At 33.8% G+C, this 21413-nt stretch overlaps 5 protein-coding genes across 7 annotated transcripts; 3 read left to right on the forward strand and 2 right to left on the reverse strand.

Moving 5' to 3' along the window:
* The first annotated feature begins 1002 nt into the window (after positions 1-1002).
* LOC18596343 (ubiquitin receptor RAD23b-like) lies at positions 1003-4666 on the forward strand. The gene is made up of 12 exons (XM_018123131.2): positions 1003-1304; positions 1418-1579; positions 2104-2142; positions 2237-2313; positions 2400-2444; positions 3024-3201; positions 3297-3431; positions 3534-3599; positions 3706-3753; positions 3833-3942; positions 4227-4305; positions 4394-4666. Exons 1-12 carry the CDS (start codon positions 1239-1241, stop codon positions 4508-4510), a joined length of 1122 nt encoding a protein of 373 aa, XP_017978620.1. The 5' UTR covers positions 1003-1238; the 3' UTR covers positions 4511-4666.
* A 150-nt stretch (positions 4667-4816) lies between these two features.
* On the reverse strand, positions 4817-8543 carry LOC18596344 (Serinc-domain containing serine and sphingolipid biosynthesis protein). 2 transcript variants are annotated; one of them, XM_007024758.3, is made up of 7 exons: positions 8385-8543; positions 7948-8187; positions 7049-7288; positions 6775-6886; positions 6525-6699; positions 5627-5867; positions 4817-5317 (listed from the first exon to the last, which is right to left on the reverse strand). In XM_007024758.3, the coding sequence occupies exons 2-7, from the start codon at positions 8129-8131 to the stop codon at positions 5028-5030; spliced, it is 1242 nt and encodes a 413-aa protein (XP_007024820.3). In that variant the 5' UTR covers positions 8132-8187; positions 8385-8543; the 3' UTR covers positions 4817-5027. The 2 variants fall into 2 exon arrangements, with proteins under 2 accessions (XP_007024820.3, XP_017978619.2); XM_018123130.2 differs by having other exon boundaries at positions 7948-8184; positions 8385-8541.
* Positions 8544-9967: 1424 nt separating this feature from the next.
* On the forward strand, positions 9968-11881 carry LOC18596345 (ephrin-A3 protein). 2 transcript variants are annotated; one of them, XM_088807410.1, is made up of 3 exons: positions 9968-10108; positions 11367-11709; positions 11803-11881. In XM_088807410.1, exon 2 carries the CDS (start codon positions 11401-11403, stop codon positions 11686-11688), a length of 288 nt encoding a protein of 95 aa, XP_088663536.1. In that variant the 5' UTR covers positions 9968-10108; positions 11367-11400; the 3' UTR covers positions 11689-11709; positions 11803-11881. The 2 variants fall into 2 exon arrangements, with proteins under 2 accessions (XP_088663536.1, XP_017978621.1); XM_018123132.2 differs by having other exon boundaries at positions 11367-11881.
* An 852-nt stretch (positions 11882-12733) lies between these two features.
* On the reverse strand, positions 12734-14282 carry LOC18596346 (large ribosomal subunit protein eL42). The gene is made up of 4 exons (XM_007024762.3): positions 14147-14282; positions 13238-13417; positions 13018-13092; positions 12734-12921 (listed from the first exon to the last, which is right to left on the reverse strand). The coding sequence occupies exons 1-4, from the start codon at positions 14147-14149 to the stop codon at positions 12862-12864; spliced, it is 318 nt and encodes a 105-aa protein (XP_007024824.1). The 5' UTR covers positions 14150-14282; the 3' UTR covers positions 12734-12861.
* Positions 14283-14587: 305 nt separating this feature from the next.
* LOC18596347 (histone H4) lies at positions 14588-15124 on the forward strand. Its single transcript, XM_007024763.3, has one exon. It carries the CDS (start codon positions 14671-14673, stop codon positions 14980-14982), a length of 312 nt encoding a protein of 103 aa, XP_007024825.1. The 5' UTR covers positions 14588-14670; the 3' UTR covers positions 14983-15124.
* Positions 15125-21413: the final 6289 nt, after the last annotated feature.

Below are 21413 nucleotides of genomic sequence, written 5' to 3' on the forward strand. Positions count from 1 at the left end.
AAACGGGTTCGACTATAAAAGGAAGAAGTGCCTTAAATCAACCTTAATCTGTGTGTTTATTTAGAGTGCACTCTCTCTCTTTCCTTTTCCCTCCGTCGCTCCTCCTCTCCTCTGCCGTCGCCGGTATCGGTGTTGCGCTCTCTGCCTCCTCCCTTCTTTCCTCTGTCAATACTGGACTCTTTCTCTCTATTCTCTCCTTTCCCCCGTCCCTATCCTCTCCTCTCCCTTTTTTCTCTCCACTGCATTCCTCCTTTATTCTCGACTTTGTCTGAAAAATCCAAACGTCGGGAAGTTATTCAGAAGCATGGCATATTCCTTAATTTCCTCACATACACAGATTTGATATTAATTTCAAACATACACAGGTATGATATTAATTTATAAACATACACAGGTTTGATATTACTTTCCAGATATACACAGGTTATGTTCATGTCCAAACGTACACAGGTATGATATTAATTTCCAGACATGCACAGGTATAATATTGATTTACACATATACACAGATTTGGTATTAATTTACACATACACAGATTTGATATTAATTTCTCAACATACACAAATTTGGTGTTAACTTTTAAACGTACACAGGTATGATATTAATTTCCACATATACAAAGATATGATATTAATTTACACCCATACACAGGTATGATATTAATTTCCAAACATGCTCAGATGTGGTATTAATTTCCAAAAGTACACCGATTTGGTATTAATTCTCAGACATACACAGAATTGATATTAATTTACACACATACACATATATGATATTAATTTTTATACATACATACATACATACATAGGTATGATATTAATTTCTATATATGCACAAAAATAATATCACTTTCCACATTTTCATAGTATGATATTAATTTCTACATCTGCATAAGTATAATATTAATTTGGGAATACGTTAAATCGTAAATAAATAAATACCAGTATCAGTTATCGAAAAAAAAAAACTAGTACTAGTTATAAAAATATTGGTCACGTGCAGTGCACGATGCAGGGGGACTCAAACAGCGAAGGCAAAATCTAGGAGCTGCTGCCTCATTCTCTGCAACAAAGGCCCCTCTCTCTCTCTCTTTCTTTCTCTCTTTATTCTGATTCTCTCTGGATCCCTATAAAAACCACTTTCTAGGGTTCCCTCTCTCTCTTTCCTTCTCTGGTATTCAAATCGCAAATCCAAAAAACGCTGCCGTTTTACTGTTCTCCCTTCCTCAATTCGCCGAAATGAAGCTCACCGTCAAAACCCTCAAAGGCAGTCACTTTGAAATTAGGGTTCAGCCTAATGACACCGTAATCCCCTCTCTCTTCTATTCTTCTATTCTCACTTTCCCTTTCATTGCTATTCAATTATTTTATTATTTGGGTTAAAAAGTTGTGTTAAAGTTTGATTGTTTTTTTATTAGGTTATGGCTGTGAAGAAAAACATAGAAGATGCACAAGGAAAGGACAATTACCCATGTGGGCAGCAGCTTTTGATTCATAATGGGAAGGTTTTGAAAGATGAAACTACCTTAGCTGATAACAAAGTCTCCGAGGATGGTTTTCTTGTTGTCATGCTCAGCAAGGTATATTTTTTTAAAGAAAATTTTTTATTTTTCTTAACATGTTGGGAAATCTTTTAATTAATGTATTTTTTTTATTAATTTTTATGTTTTTATAGTCTTTTCGACTTTGGTAGTTAATTTCATATATGGTATGATCTGTACTATGAGAATTTGATGAAAAAGAGTTTTGAGTAATATATATTTTGGTTAGTTAAAATATATATTGTCGTTAGTAGCTAAATTATGGATGATTAATTTTGGTAATTTGAATATGAATTTACCTAAATGAATGTGGGATTTGATTGGATTATAGGTTTTGTAAGTTTGCTTGCACTTTCTATTAGCAAGCTGCCTCGGTTGTTTGAATATTATAGCAAAAAAAAAAAGACAAGCAGTAAGGAGTCTTTAATGATTGCTTTTTATTAGCTCCAGAATTTGATTTCTCCAAATAAATTTAGAGAATCCCGATTTAGCATGAGCTCTTTATATGCACTTGTGTTTGTAGTGTGCCTTATATATTTTCAATTCTTTGGTTGTTCTTACAGAGCAAATCGTTGGGTTCAGCTGGCACCTCATCTGCTCAGGTTTCCTACATATTTATTCCTTTCGATAGGTTGAGTGTTATGTTCCGGTTTCATGTCAGTATATAAGCAAATTCTTTATTGTCTTCTGTGACAGCCTGCTTCATCAACTCCATCCGTAACTCCACCTGCTTCTAATCCTGCCCCTGCTCCTGAAGCTCCTGCACAAGCACCGTAAGTTCATTCAGCAGCTTCTCTTCCTCTTTCAAGAACTTGCCCCTTTTAAATTCTTATGCACATCATAATTTCTTTCATTGTAGCACCTCAAAGGGCACCACATCTGCTTCAGATACTGCAACAGCTAAGTATGTGGTCAATCTTCAAAGTATCTGTCTATCAGGTCAATAGAGGCTTGAAATTATGTGCATGGACCTCATGTTATTAAATGTTGTGATAGACAAGTATTTAGAACCAACTATGATTAGTTTTTGCTTATCAAGGAAAGGATGTAAGAAAATAGGAGTTGGTAGGTATAACTTTGATTTCCTTTTGGTTGGTATTTCCAACTTCTAGAAAGAACTTTATCACTGTCCCAATTCGAAAATGGAAAAAAGATTAAACATGGCTGATAAACAAGCGGAATAGCAGTTAGTAGTTACATTCCCCAGTGCCCCTTCTTATCTTTTTTGTTTCTTTGTTGCAATTGAAGATGCCTAACATTATCTATGAAGATTCAGTCATTTCATTACTTCCCTACAAGAATAGGTATGTTGCTGCTGGAAAGTTGGCATTTTATTTTCTTCCATGTCTAATTACTGAAAGTTGACGAGTTGCCACTCCCTTAATTGAAGCCAGAAAAGTTGTTCTCTCTCCCACGCCTCCTTTTTGAAATTTTGTGAACATTGTGAAAGTAATGGCAAATATTTTATCTTAACTTGTTGCAGTCCAAATACTGATACCTATAGTCAAGCTGCTTCGAATTTAGTTGCTGGAAATAATCTAGAACAGACTATTCAGCAATTGATGGATATGGGTGGTGGCAATTGGGATAAAGAAACAGTAACTCGCGCACTTCGAGCTGCTTATAATAACCCAGAGCGAGCAGTGGATTATCTATATTCCGTATGTCAAAAACTTTATGATTGTATCTAAGGCTAGATTTTAATGTAAACTACTACATTTCTCTGCATATTGTTATGATGCTATTTTATCTTCAGGGGATTCCTGAATCAGCAGAAGTGGCTGTGCCAGTGGGTCGTTTTCCTACAAGTCAGACTACTGAAACTGGTGCAGCCCCTGCTGCTCCTGTTTCAGGGGCTCCTAATTCGTCGCCTTTGAATATGTTTCCTCAGGTAAATTTAATTTCTTGAAGTACTTCAAACTCTTGAGCAAATTGTTGTTAATTTTTGTATGTGCTGGTTTTTATTTTTTCTCCTGACATGCTGTGATACTAGGAAACACTTTCTGGTGCTGGTGCTGGTGGCCTTGGATCCCTGGATTTCCTCAGAAACAACCAACAGGTGTACTCTTGTGATATCATTATTGTTCTTTTGCTTTCTTATAACTCTGAAGATTTTTAGTTCTTTGACATATGGAATACTAAGTGCATCTTTGTTTGCATTTTAGTTCCAAGCATTGCGTTCGATGGTGCAATCAAACCCACAAATTCTACAGGTTTGCATTTCTATGTTTTCACTAGTTAAACATCAATGGTTTTAATTGTTCTGGATTTGATCTGCTTCCTCTGTTACAGCCCATGCTACAGGAGCTTGGAAAGCAAAACCCCCAGCTTTTAAGACTAATTCAAGAGCATCATGCAGAGTTTCTTCAGCTAATAAATGAACCTCTTGAAGGTTCTGAAGGGTGAGTACTTACTGGATATCACCTAAATTTGATGAAGCGTCTATTGTTTTATATAAGATAGATGTGAAGGTTAGTTAATTTATCTTATTTTGCTTTGTAATAACTGTCATTTTATTCACCATTAATTAATTCTGTTTAATTTTGACCTTTTAAAACTCTATCTAAAAGCTTGGTAGTAGAAATTATTGAATTTAACGGAAGTATTTCTGTATCATTAAGGGTATAGGCTATCAATTCGTTGACTTAGCATCATTAATAACATTAAAATCGAATTGGTGCTTCAGGGATATATTTGATCAGGCTGAACAAGACATGCCTCATGCTATCAATGTCACCCCAGCGGAACAGGAAGCTATTGAACGAGTAAGCAAATCAGTTGCCTTCTTCTATTTTATTTGGGTTTTCCTCTGTAATTTTTTTTTTTTTTTACTATTTTCCTTAATGTCTGTAGCTTGAAGCGATGGGATTTGATAGAGCACTCGTCATTGAAGCCTTTTTGGCTTGTGATCGCAACGAGGAATTGGCAGCAAATTATTTACTGGAAAATGCTGGAGATTTTGAGGATTGAGGGGGGAATCTTACCTTATTTGATTCATAGTTTTGGTCGACTTAGATGGATCTAAGTTATGTGTTGACATGTTTACTTTGGGTACCGTTTGGGATTAAGCGTGGAAACTAATTGAGTGTTTTATCAAAATTGTTTCCGATATAGGCTTTAACAAAATTCATTTTATTTTAGTTTTCACTGAACATATAACCTGATTGGCGTTCTTGGTATTGATATTCAGATCAACATCTGTTTCGGATATTCTGCATTCTCACTTTTTGCTTCTGTTTATGTAAAACTTCTTTAAATGGGGAGCAAAAGGAAAACTTATTTCAAACTTGTGATAACTACATTATGAAAATACTATCAACAAGGTTTTTAAGTTTTCAGTGGTAGCAATCCTGCACCAATCACACACATACAGAGATTAAATGTACCGCAATACCATCTCAGTTCAACTTAGAAACTTTAGAATGTAAATCCATCAGCGATCACACCCATATACACAGTAAATTTATTGCAAGTTCTCTTTGGAGATTTAGAATTCCCTCTCTGGGAACAGAATAGGAGCAATCAGAGACCAGAGATAAAGACCTGCAGTTGCCCACCCAGTTATAATCCGGACCCAAACAGATGGCCACCCCACATCCACCAACTTCCCGCTCTCCCCAACTGAGGTTGACCATCCAGTCAAAAGCATTGCTGAATACATACTTGCCAGAGAAAAGATGATGTGGAAGAAGGCGTATGAATATGTCACTGGCTTATTCTTATCCTTTTCTTCCTGCTCATCTGCCTTGTCCAATGGAAGCAAAGACTTTCCAGCACCTTCACCCATTAAATCAGAATGTTAAATTGTACTCTTAACTCATGCTATTTATTTTTCTAATTTTACCCTCAAAAGAGATCCTAACAAGTTAACTGCAGCAAGAAAGAAGGGGAAGGGGAGGGGAGGGGTGGGCGAGAGTTGGAGGAGAGAGAAGCTAACCCCAAATTCTTAAAAATATTCATAAAGTGTAAGGAACATAGTTTCTTTTACCTACCCTCAATCCTCATCCCAAAATCATGAAACTTACAGACAACTCTTGTATTTTAATGGTGTATGGTATAAAGATTGAATATTTTTGTTAACAATACCTGCACGAGGTGAACTTGGTGGGGAGAGCAGAGTCGTAGAGGACCCAGCACGAACAGCAGAATAGACAACTGATAGGACAGTGGTAAGCAGACCAAAGGTCAGGGTGCCAGTAGAAATTGCTTTAGAATGCTTGTGAAGACCATTGCATTCATAATCTCTTGGTTCACTTGCAAGCCCACTGTAGCAAAGGTACATGCAGTACAGTGATATAACTGAAGCTGGCAAAATGCTACCACCAACCTAGAAATCATCGAGATATATATATATTAGGAATGAGCAAAAAGCAGCTCTATAGATTGCAAGAATTCATGTAAATGCTACGAAATATGGCACTAGAAACAGTGGTAAAATCCTATTCATTATCTTTCCTTTTTTTTAAAAAAATGTTAGTGATATGATAAGAAAGAGAGATAGGAGACCTCAACATTTCAACTTTATGGAACACAAGAAGGAGCATTCTCACAAAGTTTAACATTAAAATGGTTTTCCAATCTAAGCCATCTTTTCGATATATCCATCCATATGTTGGTTCTATATCCTTTATTTGCAACAAGACAGAAAACATGTTTGCAATGTCTACATGCTTATCAATCATCCTATGTTTGGAAAGGAAGATCTAGTTTATCAATCATGGAAACAGTCTCATTTATCTAACTGGGGCCATCAACTCAAGCTAAGGCCAGCGAATTTCCATGGTATATAATCCACAAGAGATCTAGCTGTCCCGCAGGAAAGAGATGAGAAATTTTGCACAGTGTGGCATCAGTTTTACTCCAATTAATTAGGAACTCTTATGCATTTATAATCCATAAAAACAAAATAAAAGAAAACCAATAGAACTGATAATCCATGAGCTACTAAGATTATGTAAAGTGTAAATCAAAAGTAAAGACTTACGGCAGGATGCAGTGCGACTATGGCAAACAAAAGAACAACAATCAAGGTCATCACAATAAAGAATGTATTGAGCCCACAATCCTGTCCAGATGGTGTGAACCAGTGGAAGAGAAGTCCAGAGAAGCCCAATGTACCCAAATAACAAACAAGTGAAACAACAAACAGCGCAACGTACCTATAAAGGAAAAAGAAGTATATGTCATCTATAAAAAAAAGAAATACCCAAAAAGCTCAGAAAAGCAAAACTCACCAGAACTGCTCATCATATCCAACCCATTTGTCATTCCATCCATGAACAAAGTCAAGTAACAGTACAACTTGAACCAAAAGAAACAGTCCTGAGCCAAACTTTGATATTGTCTCTGCAAATGCAACATTAAGTCAAACTAGATGTGATTTTAGCCAAATTGTTATTTCCTCCAATCATTTACAAATGCTCTGTAAGAATATTATCTCCAATAGCATGTAAGAGTTTCGAAAAGGATGGCACTCTTAATTAATGAACCATACATGATGTTTCTTACCATAGAAGCTGATAATCTCATTTGGAACAAAAAACATTAAGATCACTAAAATGAACCAGCAGATGACTTTCATCATCCATCCACCATGGTGCAAACCATCACGAGGATCCCTCTGATTTTTCACTCCAATCATTAAAAATGACAGGATAGTGAAAAACAGAAAATTTCCCAAGCTAACCCTTAGCACCGCGTCTGTTTCAAACCATTCCCTGTTAGGTGTTTTGTGAAAATGATTGATCCCTGCATAATTAACAATATCATATTAATTAAATCAGCAAACTAAGCATATGCAAGACATAACCAACACTATCACCTTTCCCCACCAAGAATGGTGTAAAACATTAAATACATGAAATATGGGGCCAGATATCAATAGCTGAAGACAACCTAATAGTGACAGCCTGATCCAGGAGAGATAAGGCACAAATAACGGTTACCAAGCCACTCAAAGGAAAAAAGTGTAGAAGGACAAGCTCACAATTCATCCAGGAAACAGGTCTGATTCAATATAACAGAACCATAACAGTAAACATGGTTATAGATGTCAGGATTCACATGGAAATCTGAGCATTCTTCAGATTCCCTAAAATACCCAATACATTAACAGAGCATGTCTAAGATACATTTAGCTCAGAGTAACTCAATGCTCATCAGACAAATGACTGTGCTAAAAAACCAAAGCCATTTGACTTCCCTGGCCATCGAATATGTCAATACTAGGATAGTATTGAATCTTTTGCACCATCATTTGGGCATTTCAACATTAACCACGATTTGTGTTGGAATCTCAAAACTAACAAATTATGCTCCGAACAACAAATAACACTAAGAAATCGAATAAATTTAGCAATAATCAAAATTAAATGAATAAATAAAAAGCAAATTTCAAGGAAGCTTACAAGGGAGCTTCTCCATGAGAGGGGCGGCAACCTCACGAAGGATCCAGGAAACAATCAAAGAAAGGGCAAAGAGACCACAGTAGGCGATCCTTGCAGACCTCCTGCTAATCCCCGAAACCACAGTGCGGCACGCATCGCATGCGCATGCCGCACAACACGATGCAAGGCATGAAGCAGCCCACATCTTCTTCCAACCACAACAACAAACAAACAACCCGCCAAATCCAAAAACCCTAACTGCTGCAACAACAACAACAAACAAAAATCAATATAGAAAAAGAAAAGAAAAAACCTTTATCTCTAATAATACGAGGAAAACTAAATAAATTCCACAGAAAACCCTAAATGTTGAAGATTCAATCCCAAAAAAAAAAACACTCAAAACCCTTTTCGATAATAATAAAAAATATAATTGATTATGATTAATTTTCTCTTACCAGAGAATTAAGGAAGATAGAGTTACACGAAGACGATGATCGGTGGGGCGCGCACGAAGAAATATAGGAACGACTCAAAGAACCCAAAGAGAATTGGAATTGCTTTCTCAGTCGGAGTCCAGAGCTCAAAACCATATGCGGTTGTTCGTATTGACAAATCCTGTAATTCACTAATCTCAACCGTTGGACGTGTTGGCCGCGCTAAAATGAACGGCTTGGATTTGTCTTTTGTTGAGAAATTTTTTATTTTTTATTGAATTGAAAGAAAAAGATTTACATTTTTTTCTTGTAATAAAAATTATACATTAACTAATGAGTTAAATGTATATTAATTTATTTTATAAATAATTAGGTAATATTAATTTTTTTTTATTTTAATTTACAACTAGTTAAAATGTAGTAGTATACCTAAAAAAATGTACATTATTCTTCAATTTGGAAAAGATTTGCAAGTTAGCTTGGACAAATTAAAGATATTGATTGAACGTCCATGTAGAAGTAAAAGGACCTAAATTTTGGCCAATTCAACTAATAAATTTCAACTTTTAGTACTGGGAGTTTTGGACTTTGAATCAGTTGAATGCCTCCCTCTAATAATTCATAAAAATATTAATTGATTTATGCTTATGACAAAGAAAATAACTCTATAGAAATGGGGGAGAGATTGGGGAGGATCAATCTCACTTAATTATTTCTATAACCTTGGATCAATTTCAGTTGTGAGTTGTTTGTCCGATCCCATTACGCTCAGACTGATTTACTTCTGCTTTTATTAAGTAGGTCAAATGAAGAAAGAAATTTTTATATTTCTTTTTATTTTGTCTAGTTCCACTACTGTTTTACTTTTTGTAAATATCTTATGTAATAAAAGTTTTAATTTACCTTTCAAAAAAGTTTAGATCAATTTTGAATATTTTTCTTTCAAAAATTGTATTGAGTATTTAATCTTGGTACGCTTACAAGTGACAATTTTGCAAAATTCAAACCTAACCAATCATTTTAAATTGATCTTAAAAATATGTAAAGTATTAATTGACTTTTAAAATCAATATCAAATATTATTCTCATCGTTCATCAACGCATCACAGAAAAAATTTTATTTGTAAATATCAAATATCATTCTCATCGTTCAATCATATGATTAAAGATGATAGTGGCTCATGATGAAGTCGACAAAATCCAGAGTTTTTTTTGAGGAAAAAAAAAGAATAAAAATGGTTAATTAGTTAATATAATTAAGATTACAACTTTCATTTCAAACTAAAAATGAAAAAAATAGTTAAGATTAGAACTTAGCTTAGGAAAATAGTAAATAATCAGAAATAGTAGAATGCCAGGTGGAGGAGGGTGGAGCGCACTTTCTCTTTCTCACGGTACGCGGGTTTGGTCAGTTTATAATTAAACGACCTTTGGACGTTTCCAAACGTTGAAACTTGTCTAAACCTTCCCCCTAAATTTGGACCAATAAAATGCTTTTCGCTTCACAACTCTCTCGACGCTTCCCTAGCCCACGAATTACACCCTTTATTCCGTTTCATTGTTCGTGACGGGTGCTCAATAAAGCTAAAGCACCTCCTGCTTTTGTTTTCTATTGTAACGTCCCTTACACCGTGACATAAGGAGAAGACAAAGGGGAGGGAAGAAGAGTGATTATAAAGAGAAAACATCAAGAGATATACTCATTTTCCCTTCTTCCCTTTGATCCAACCTTGGGTTTGTCAACCGTAAGTGTTTTCTTTTTTAACTTTTTGATTCATTTACAGATCTGGGTGTTTTTACTTTTTTATAGGATAGAGAAGGGTTTTGAATTTGATTTTTTTAAATAGATATATGGATTGATTATCAAAGGTAGTTGAATGTTTGTTGTGAGAATGTGTTTTCATGTACATTTGACATGATCCTCAGGCTTTTCTCTTTTTGGGTTTTTAAGGATCTGTGTTGATAACGTGTTTTCATTAGCGGGATTAAGGAATAGGAAGGATCTCTTATGATCTGACAGAAATGGGAACATTTTTGGTCAAGTGTCTGCCTTATTAGAAATGATTAAAGCATAATATAGTGTTCAGGTGAAAGGGAAATTAGAAATTTATTCTTTGTGAATATGACAATTGACGAAGCTAATTTATGAGATGTTACGTGTTTTGTTAGACAATTATGTTTTCCTGCCTGTTGAGTCATTTGGACATCAAATGTTTTCAATCTTCAAGCTTGGATTGGAGTAGAAAAATGGTTTGGGAAATCACTTGGTTAGCTAATTAAACAAATTCATAGTGCTGTTGACACCGCAAAAGATTTTGCATCTTAGGTTCAAAATTTTTAGTGCTGTTGACACCACAAAAGATTTTGCACCTAGTTCTTGCTGGTATTATTATTCTCTTTATGATTTTGCTGTTGTGGGCTGTCAATCTGTCACCCTTTTGGATTTTGGAAATATGCCTCAATAGATATGGGAGATTTAGTCTTAGTTGTATAATGTGTTCAAATAGTTAATTGTATGTGTGATTGGCTGTCTTAAAAAGGATTTTTTAGTTAGACTGATAAAATTGCTTCTGTGTATTAGCTCCAGCAATCAGTTCAATTGGAATTTTTTTATTCCCGCTTGTGCACTTGTCAATCTATTATTACTTTGTGTATCTAGATGTGGAATTTCAATAGTAGCTGGTTTGTTTATTTCTCATTCTGAAGGCACTTGAGTTTAATTAGTGTAAAGATATTGGTTTCTTGGTTACTATGATGTTTGGACCACTGACCACTGTATTTAAGAAGAATGGTTTTGCACAGCTTGTTGTTCAGATCTTTTCCTTTGAGAAATTAGATATTTCTGATTGCTGTCTTTTATTTAATTTGTTTTGTCGGTAGGTTAATGGTTTAGCATGACATGTTTTTCCGGTCTTTTCAAATGTAGTTGTTACACGCTATTTTCTTTGTCCTTGAGCATGTTCTTGCATGTGGTGATGAACTGAATTGGCTGCATGATTTCAGGTCACGGTGGCAAGGGAATTTTAGTCTCTAAGCTATGGTTCTGGACGGCATTGTATCTTCTCCCCATCGGAGGTCAGGATCAATCAGGAAGCAATTCCAAAAAGATGAGTTGGGCAGCTGGTCAACACTTGTTCATAGGCATAGATTTCTCTTAACAGCTTTGGGACTCTTAGCATTCCTCTGTACCATCTACCTTTACTTTGCAGTTACTTTAGGGGCCACCGCCGATACATGCTCTGGGTTGACAGGAACACAGAAAGCAACATGTAAACTGCAGCATGCAAGGTCAACTCTGTCCCATGGAAAGCTGAAATTCCTTTAGCTTGTCTATGGCCAATTACCGGTTGGTTTATTATTATAGTATTCAAATTTGAAAAACACAATTCATTTATAGTGGATTATTTTGTGTCCTCTTATGCTGCTTGTTCATATGCAGGTTTAAATCTGTGCAGCAGAAATTTGTACTGCAAACTCTATTTTAATGATTAATCTTCTCAAGAAGCTAATTTTCTTAATGTTGAAGATGCATATAATGTTGTTTGGAGGTTATGAAGTTGGTCAAACAATGTCCTAGTGCAACGGCTTATATCTTTCATGCATTTCAAATTGTGATGGCAAACAATTTTGATCCGACCATTAGAATACTGAAACTATATAATGCTTTATTAAGTCTGCATGGTCACTTATCACTTATTAATTACACGCTATGAGAATTCCTGCTTCTTGGTTTCCCTGAACATAGAAATTGATAGTGATGAAAAAAGGATCTTATTTCAATTGGCATGAACAGGAAATCTTTATTTATCTACAAGAACCAGAACAAGACGAGCGTCCTGTTCTTCATGATAGGTGGCTAACATCAGCCAACTGGAGCCAAGTGATACCTACATAACTGAGGCACAAAGTAACACTTTGGCCTTAAATGCCAACAAGTGAAAAATGTTTGCCATTCTCGATCACAATCTTCAAGTTTACCGCATAAAACAAGCAAAATTCCTTCCAGACTTCTTGATGTTCAAACTTTTGTTGATCTCCAAGGAATGAGATTAGCCAATCACAACCCTCGAGATCTTCCATAACTTTCTCTTTTGGTCGTGTGATGTATGTTAAGCAATGCGATTTGTTAAAGCAATGGATTCTCGAAGGTGTCAGCGACAAGATGTTATGGAGTTATTTTAATATTTGACAGAAAGCAAGTATGCCTGCCATATTTTTACCAGATGTTTATAGAAACCTTTCCCTATCTCAAATCGATTATGTGGAAAATATGAGCAAAATCAACTTGCAGGTGTCTCTAGAACTCTTGGAGAAAATATAAATGACATTTAAATTTTAATCCTAATAAAAACTGATACTATCAAATCAAATTGATTAGGAGACACCATTAGGAATGAGATTACCAAATTAGCAACAATGCAATGAAAACAGCAAAAGTCAATGCTTGCTTCAGTTCCAACAAGTGCGAAACAATAATATAGTGACAAAAATGATTCATTTAGAATAAAGATGTCCCCTTGCCTTTCTTGTCCCCTCCAATCTCAAAGTGCTTGCATCTCTGCAGAAACAGTATCAACAAAGAGTTAGCATTTGTAAAATGCGGTAAGGCTATCTAAGAATGGCTAGCTAATGGACAAGTTTTGCAGTTCATTACCTTGATTGGGTGTTGTGACACATGCTTGCAAGCCTGGCACTGTAGCCTCAGCACAATCTTCTTAGTAGTCTTTGCCTGTTAGAAAATATTTTGAAACTCATTCATAAATGGAATAGAAAGGGATTAAAATAATGGTAGTACACAAATGGTTCATGTTCTTCCCACAGTAACAGCCATATTCACACAAGGGTGAACAAGTCATCAAAGAGAAGTCTTTTACCTTCTTGTGGAAAACTGGCTTTGTCTGTCCACCATAACCTGATTGTTTGCGATCATAACGACGCTTTCCTTGAGCAGCAAGACTGTCCTTCCCCTTTTTGTATTGGGTGACTTTGTGCAAGGTGTGCTTCTTGCACTCCTTATTCTTACAGTAGGTCTTCTTTGTCTTAGGAACGTTCACCTACAATACAGAGGTTTTAATTTTTCTCGCACAAATCTATCAACGAAATGACAATTTTGCAGCCTCCAAAACAATGTTCTTGGAACAATTTTCAAATCATATCAACACATAGTTCCCAAATTTCGAAAATATGACACAAATGATTAATGGTTGCAACATTTGATGGCTAATGCAATCACATAATACAGCATTTCCACCCAAATCCATAAAAACTGATGACTTAAGGTCATTGTTGTACTTTTCACTGGTCCTATCCAGCTCCCAGGAATATGAGCTTTACTCATCCTAATCCTAAGCAAATTAAAACCAAGAAAGCACAGAAGAAAACTGTACAAAAATAGAATTAAAAGTTGGCTGTAGTGTAAGCCATTTATCCTAAATCACCTCAAGCATTGCTAAATAGAAGCAGAAAAATTGACACTTTATCAGACTATACTCAAGCAAGAATAACATTCAGCTAAATACTTGTAAGAATTGACTTCTGAACTCTTAATTAAATTGACTGGTGCATCCCATCACCTAAAAAACTCAAGCCACAACTCACTAGAAACAAAAAAATTTTGCCACCAAATGTTTCAAATTTAATCATTCATCAAATAAAATATTAACATTCTTACCGTGCCAATTATTTAAGAGATAAAAACAACAATGAGCAAAATTCCTGTGCACATAATCAATTCAATAATAAATATATCATTTATTTAAGGGCGAGAGAAAAAGAGAGGATACCATCGTGGAAAATGCTGGGAGAGAAACCGAAGCTCTAAACTGCTCTGTTACAGAAAAGAAATGAATAGCAAAACCCCATAAGCGAAGTTAGGGTTAGGGTTTTTATAACAGACTAAGAGCCGGGTTTTAACAGCTGGCCCCAGTTTATGAATCGAATCGGTGAAAGGATCCAAATCTAAATTGCAACAGGCCCAATTTATTGCTCCCCATGGGCCACGGGCCGGCCTTCAATTTCTTTTTCCGTTCACATCACGCTTATCTCACGTGCCCCCCGAGCCTTTGATAAAAATTCGAAATCCGAAATCGAAAATGAAAAAACCTTCCTCTTCCCGTTGAACCCGCGCCAAAAGGAAACCAGATCACACGGATCGTTTCTCTTAGCCGTTGATTAAAATTAACATCCAACGGCTAAAAACCAAAGGCTCTCACTCTATAAATAAACAGGATATCTCTCATGCCCTCACCAAATCCAATCCAAGTTAAAGAAAACAAAGCCAGCAAAATTTTGCTTTGAGAGGTAGAAAATGTCAGGCCGTGGAAAGGGAGGCAAAGGATTGGGAAAGGGAGGAGCGAAGAGGCACAGGAAAGTACTGAGAGACAACATTCAAGGGATCACGAAGCCTGCAATTCGAAGGTTGGCTCGACGAGGTGGAGTGAAGAGGATTAGCGGTCTTATTTATGAAGAAACTCGAGGCGTTCTCAAGATTTTCCTTGAAAACGTGATCCGCGACGCGGTTACGTATACTGAGCACGCCAGGAGGAAGACGGTAACTGCTATGGATGTGGTTTATGCCTTGAAAAGGCAGGGCCGAACCCTTTATGGTTTTGGCGGTTAATTGGGTGGTTTTTTTTTTTTTTGAAAGGTATTAGGTGGTCTTTTACAGAGAGGCTTTTTAGATCTCGTCAGTTTTCGTGCTTTTCGATGATGTAATAGAAGTTGAATTTTTATGGGAAAATTGTGTTTGGATTTCGATGTTACTTTTTGGTTTCTGTTTGGTTTCCTAGAAAATATGCGTAAGAAAGTGAAAATGAAACGGTTGGTCTTTTCCATTAGCTACAGTTTTCCTGCCTACTGGTAAATATGAATTGGTAGGACTAACCGTTTGGAACCCAAATTGTACTTGTTTTTTAGGATTTACTCTAATGAAATACAAAATAAGTCATTTAAGCGTAACGAAAATACTGCTACGGGCTGAATTTTTTTTTATGATGGAGCTAAGGGTTGAAATCTATATCCCTTAACACATAGGGGAAATGAAAATCTCAAGTTTAGAAGGATCAGAACATATTTTTATGACTGAAAATTGATTTAGAAAAAATAAAAAGAAGAAAAAAAGGTAAATTTGCATTGAACTTTGGTCTTTGGTTTAAGTTGGGTTGGGACGGGACTTGAGCCTTCGGCTGATAACTTAATTTGTGTTGCCCAATAGCCAAGCAGTGAAACCAGCCAGAGCTGCCCAAAATGGCTATTGAGAAAGGCTTGTTCGGCCCAATTGGCAACCAGATTTGGCATTATATGTGAGCAATCTACTGTCAGTCAGAAGGCTTTATTATCTTTTAAGCTGTCTAGCCAAGGAAGCTCCAACAACATTGAGAATATATGCAGTTGGAGCGTGGGGATAGATCAAACAAACATTACAGCTTGGCTCAATGCACAAGGGATCTTTCCAGCCAGATCTGTCAAAATGAACCTGATTTATTGGGTCAATTTATTTTTTATTGAAAATGAAGTGAGTGGGGTTTAAAAATTTAGGGTTATATTAAAATTGGACCTAAATGAGTCAGTTCATTTGATAAGTAGGTTGGGGTGGATTGGAATGGACCAAATTTGTGAGGTAGAAAAAAAAATCATAATTTTAATTAATTTAATAATTTTATATATTAAACTATATAAAATTAATAATTTAGTTACCAATGGTATTACTTACTTTAAATATTTTAATGCCTTTAATCTTTACTTATCAAATTAATAATTTTAGTTTAAATTAATACTTATTATTTCTTTTTTTTATGGTAATGAATATTAGATAATAAATTAATAATAATTCAAACTTTGAGACATCATTGCTATCTAAACAAAATTTAAATATTTTGCTTGAGGAAGAAGATTGAGAAGGATATAAATGAGTCTTGAAGTTTCTATTATTTGTTTATATACTTATGTTTATAAGATGGTAATTTATGTTAAAGATTGAAACTTTATTTATGTAATTTATTTACTTATTTATATTTGGTATAATTTATTTGTTTGTGACATGTTTTTTATTATTCAATTTATGCATTAAATCATAGAACAATTTTATTGATAGGAAGTTTGTTAGATATAATTATAAAAATAATTTTTTTGAAAAAAAAAAAAAGAAATGGGTTTGGCTCAACCCGACTCATGGACTAACAATGGATGGGTTAAGTTGGGGTTTTGATAGCTTAAGTAAAAATGGGTTGGCTAGACCCAACCCATATTTTCTCAGCCCATAAAGGCTTGGGTTAGACCAGCTCATATTGACACTTCTATTTCCAATGGTGGTTTTAAGAAGTGTCTTGATGGTGCCATTGGTGAACTTCCAAGTTGTTGGTTAAGGATGTTAATGGGTATCTTGTTATAAGATATATGTGGATATTCAACTCGATTATATAAGGTTAGGATGGGTTTGGAACGAATTTGAGTAGTGATTTCACAATTCGTATCAAGTTTGAGTAGGATTCAAGTACCATTGCTTAACTATTCGTTATCTGAATCCGATTATCATTTATAATCGTATCAGGTTTGAGTAGTGGTTTCACAATTCGTATCAGGTTTGAGTAGGATTCAAGTACCACTGCTTAAATTTTTTTATTATTTTAATAATTAGATTAAAAATATATAAGTTTATCAACTTTATAAGCAATTCTTTTTGTTAAAAACTAACAAACATATAAAAAGTATAGTTATTCTAATTATTAACGTGATGACATTAATATATTTAAATTAAAAAAAATTAAATTATTAATTATGTTTAAATAATATGAATATCATATCATATTATAAGGAAATATAATTACTATTATATACATACTTTTAATATAAATATATTTATATTCTTAAAGAGTATTTGAGATTAGAATAGTTTTGAGATTAAAAAATTATAACTTATAAAATTATTAATTATAATATATATACCATTGTTTATATAAACTTATAATATATATACTTAAAAAGTATTTGAGATTAGAATAGTTTTGGAACCAAACTATTTTTTTTTAATTTCATGAAATTAAAGATAAATCCATATAGTTAATTAAATTAATTCATGAAACTATGATTATTAATTAACTTGCAATGTTTTTTAATATATATAGTTTATAAATTGTGTTAATTTGTAAGAAATATAATTACTATTATATATATACTAAAATATTTTAATATATATATTTTAAATATAAACATATTTACTTTCTATTTTATGTTAATATTATAAAAATCATAACGTATAAATTTATTAATTATAATATATATACCTTTATTTGTATTAGCTTATAATGTATAAACCTAAAATGAAATTGTGAGATTAGAATAGTTTTGAAATCTAGTTATTTTTTAAAAATTTCATGTAACTAAGAATATACTCATATAGTTAATTAAATTAATTCATGAAACTATAATTATTAATTAATTTATAATGTTTTTTAATATATAAACTTTATATATGTTAAGTTCATTTATAAAGGAATATAATTAGATTATATATATATATATATATATATATATATATATATATTAAAATACTTTTAGTGTATATACTTTAAATATAAACATATTTACTTTCTACTTTATGTTAACATTATAAAAATTATAACTTATAAAATTATTAATTATATTTGAAATATTTATTTTTAATTATTTAAATTAAAATTTTATTATTTGTGTGTTTTCATTAATTTAATTATTAGTAAATTATATGAAATATGTAAAAGAAATATTATTGCATATGGATGCAAGTACGAATTTGGATTCGAATAATTGGGTACCATAAATAGAATTTTAATAATTTTTTTACATAATCAGATTTTTAAACGGGTTAGGATAATTATAGGGTACTGAAAATATATTAAGATTAAAATTATGGTAGTAATTTTCAAAAATATTCAGATAGTTAATAAACTTCGAGTATTTTATTTTTTATAGAATTATAATTCAGGTACTTTAAAATTAATGGGTATTTTAGCGGTTGACATCTCTATTGCTAGTGATGGGAAACAAGAAGCAACAGGTTTTAAGTGGGAGTTGCAGCATAAGATTGTTAAAGCATGAAATATTACATCGTATATTGGTATTGAGTTGCCGGATTAAATAAAATGATCTAGTCTAGGATGGATCCACTACGTCTACGTGTGTTTATAACATAATACTATGTTAATCCTTTTCATAATTCTTTTAAAGAGTGATCATTCTTTATCATTATTAGTTTTAGAATTAGATATTTGATAAAGCTGGAGGCCCATGTTGTTGGTCTAAATGTCCAGCGCCTGGTCCCCTGGATTGGAAGAATGAGAAGATTGATTATGACCAAAGGACTCTTATGTCCTAGATATTGTGCTAATTTAATTAATCAGTGGAATAACTCGCAGCTCTAAACTCATGCACATGTTGGTTATGCCCAATGCCAATTAATATTCCTACTGATGTTGGTCTCTATCAACTCGTGGGGGGCTGTCCAACGCCAAATCACTGATTAGGAGCATTGAGGAATGAACTAGTAGCTAAGACAAATCTAATAAAGCAGTATCTTATTCAATGTCGGAAAATATCGCTTTCACAAAGTTTTAACACATTTATCGTTTCTTTTGAGGGAAAAGAAAAGTATACACCACACCCACTTGTTATTTATCAATTTAATTGATGTTATAATTGGTGAGCGTTGGGTTCAAGTTCTTTTGACTCACCGTTTGCCTTCATGACATCCACAACTTAGTTGAATATGGCTTTCAAGGAATTTGACCCAAATTTCAAATTTAAAAAAAAAATGAAATATAACTAACTCATGTTTTATAACTTAAAATCATCAATAATAAAAATAAATAAAACTAACCGATCAATATCATATTTTATGACCAACCTACGGCCTTTCGTAACCAACAAGTTAGCGTTGGGGCCCAAGTCCAAAGCAGATCCTTTTCCTAAGCCCTGTTTTGGACTACATATGTAGGCCCAGGAGTGGGTTGGCACTTGGCGGGCAGAGCAGTGACCAGGATTACGGACCACTGGTCGAGTTTCTTTTTCTGAGTGTGAACACATCCGTCATCCTAGCAAACACACTTGAATTAGATCATAGTTTGATATTTTCGCCATTGATACTATTAAAATATTTTCACACCGTATATGTCTCCTCTTTTTTGTCATGAATGTATCAACATATTCGAGTCTTTTTAAAATATTTTATTTGCTGAAAAAGTGCTGAAAATAATACTAACAAAATAAAAATATTTCAATTAAAATTTTTTCGTTGTCAATTTCCTACTATTGTAATTTTTGCATCTGCTCCACCTTAAATTATAATGGTGCAAATTAAAATAGACCTTCAACTAATAATAAACTGTAAAGGTTTGTATCAAAAAGAAGTTATATTTGGTTGATATTTTTATCAATTACCTTTTATTTAAAAAAAAAGAATGCAAAAATATAAATAAAAAGAGCTTCAATAAACGTTTAACACTTGGCCAATTTGTGGACATCAATTATAAATCTACATAAAACGTGAATCATAAATAAATGTAACAAGGCTCAGAATCCCACCAGTGGTGGGATTGGGTGGATGGAAAAACTAATCCTTTGAAAATGAGGATTATATTGTTTGGACGACCTTGACCAAGGACCGTAGTTGGTACGCACATAAGGTTTTGAATGGTGAACAACGCACGCGGTTCGTTGCATGGAGGCGGCCAAAACCTGGAAAAAGCAAAATCACGCGCACTTGAATGCGCCAATCTGCCTGACGTTAGAGCAACTAATTGCTCGAGTATCCAAATTGGTTTTTGAGATTCATGGCGGCATTATCCACAACCAACCGAAAACGATAGCAGAAAACAATCTCTGACTTTTTCAATGGAAAGAAAGTCTTCCGTGCCCCTGCTGGGAGAATCGCAAAAATCCCAACTCCCTCCTTTTTTTTTTTGCGTATCCAATTGGCTAGGCTTTGTGCTTGCTTTAAGACATGACATTTTCTTCATCATTTGCACATAAACAATTATTAATCATATGTTGAACATATTAATATCAGCGTCAGTATATGGAGCACGCGTTTGCATTCGAAGTGGCGGGTTACTTAATAATCCTTATTGTATGAAATTTCAAATCCTGTCTGTCGTCCAAGAAGAATCTACTTCAATAGCAACTAATATATTGGTTTATTTGTCAAAATACACAAGAAGAGCTCCGTAATTTTTATAACCACGTGAATCAAATACATTAAATTTAAAAGTGATGAAATTTTATCTATTTGAATGAGGATTTATTTAAACTTGAATTTATTAATTTAAATTTTAAATCAAATAAATTTTTATAATTAATAATTAATTAATTAAGATTCATCAAAACAATACTTATTATTTTTATAATTACATAAATAATGATAATATTATGTGGCCATTTCACCATATTTCATAAATATGACATACCGTTGATCAATTATTACATATTAGAATCTTCATTAATTAACTTGAAATTTTAAAAAATAATAATTACGTGGAATTGAATAAAACTTTAAAATGGAAATGACACGCACCCAACTGGCCGCTGAGATTGTCCTATCCAGTTGGGACAAACTTTGGTTTCTAATTTGAATTTCTTTAGAAGCAAGGTAAAATAATATCGGACTTTACAACCTTCTTGATGCAATGTATCGTGAGCAAAGGGGTGAAAATGAGGCAGGCAGAAGCCCCAGGAGCAGAATCCAAGAGCTGCCTTCAACTGAAGACAAGCACCCTAATTGCTCTGAAGACAACCTTTCCTTTATCCAATCAATTTCTTGACCCCAATCCACGCAATAAATTTCACGAACCAAGAAAATAAATAAGTTGCTTGCCATGATTGCCTTTGCAATCAATTTATGTTTCCATCAATCAAAGTCTTCCATTAATGAGTTTCGTCGTAAGTTACAAAAAAACCAAACTCTTTTCAATTTTTCGTGCCCAGACGACATTCGCATTAAATGAGGGGTAGCAGAAGGGGGCGACGCGTGGCGAATCATTTCAAGGAAAAGAATTAAATGCAAACGGGAGCTTGAATAAC

This window comes from Theobroma cacao, chromosome 6, assembly GCF_053813885.1.
Source record: "Theobroma cacao isolate CCN51 chromosome 6, ASM5381388v1, whole genome shotgun sequence".
NCBI lineage: Eukaryota > Viridiplantae > Streptophyta > Magnoliopsida > Malvales > Malvaceae > Theobroma > Theobroma cacao.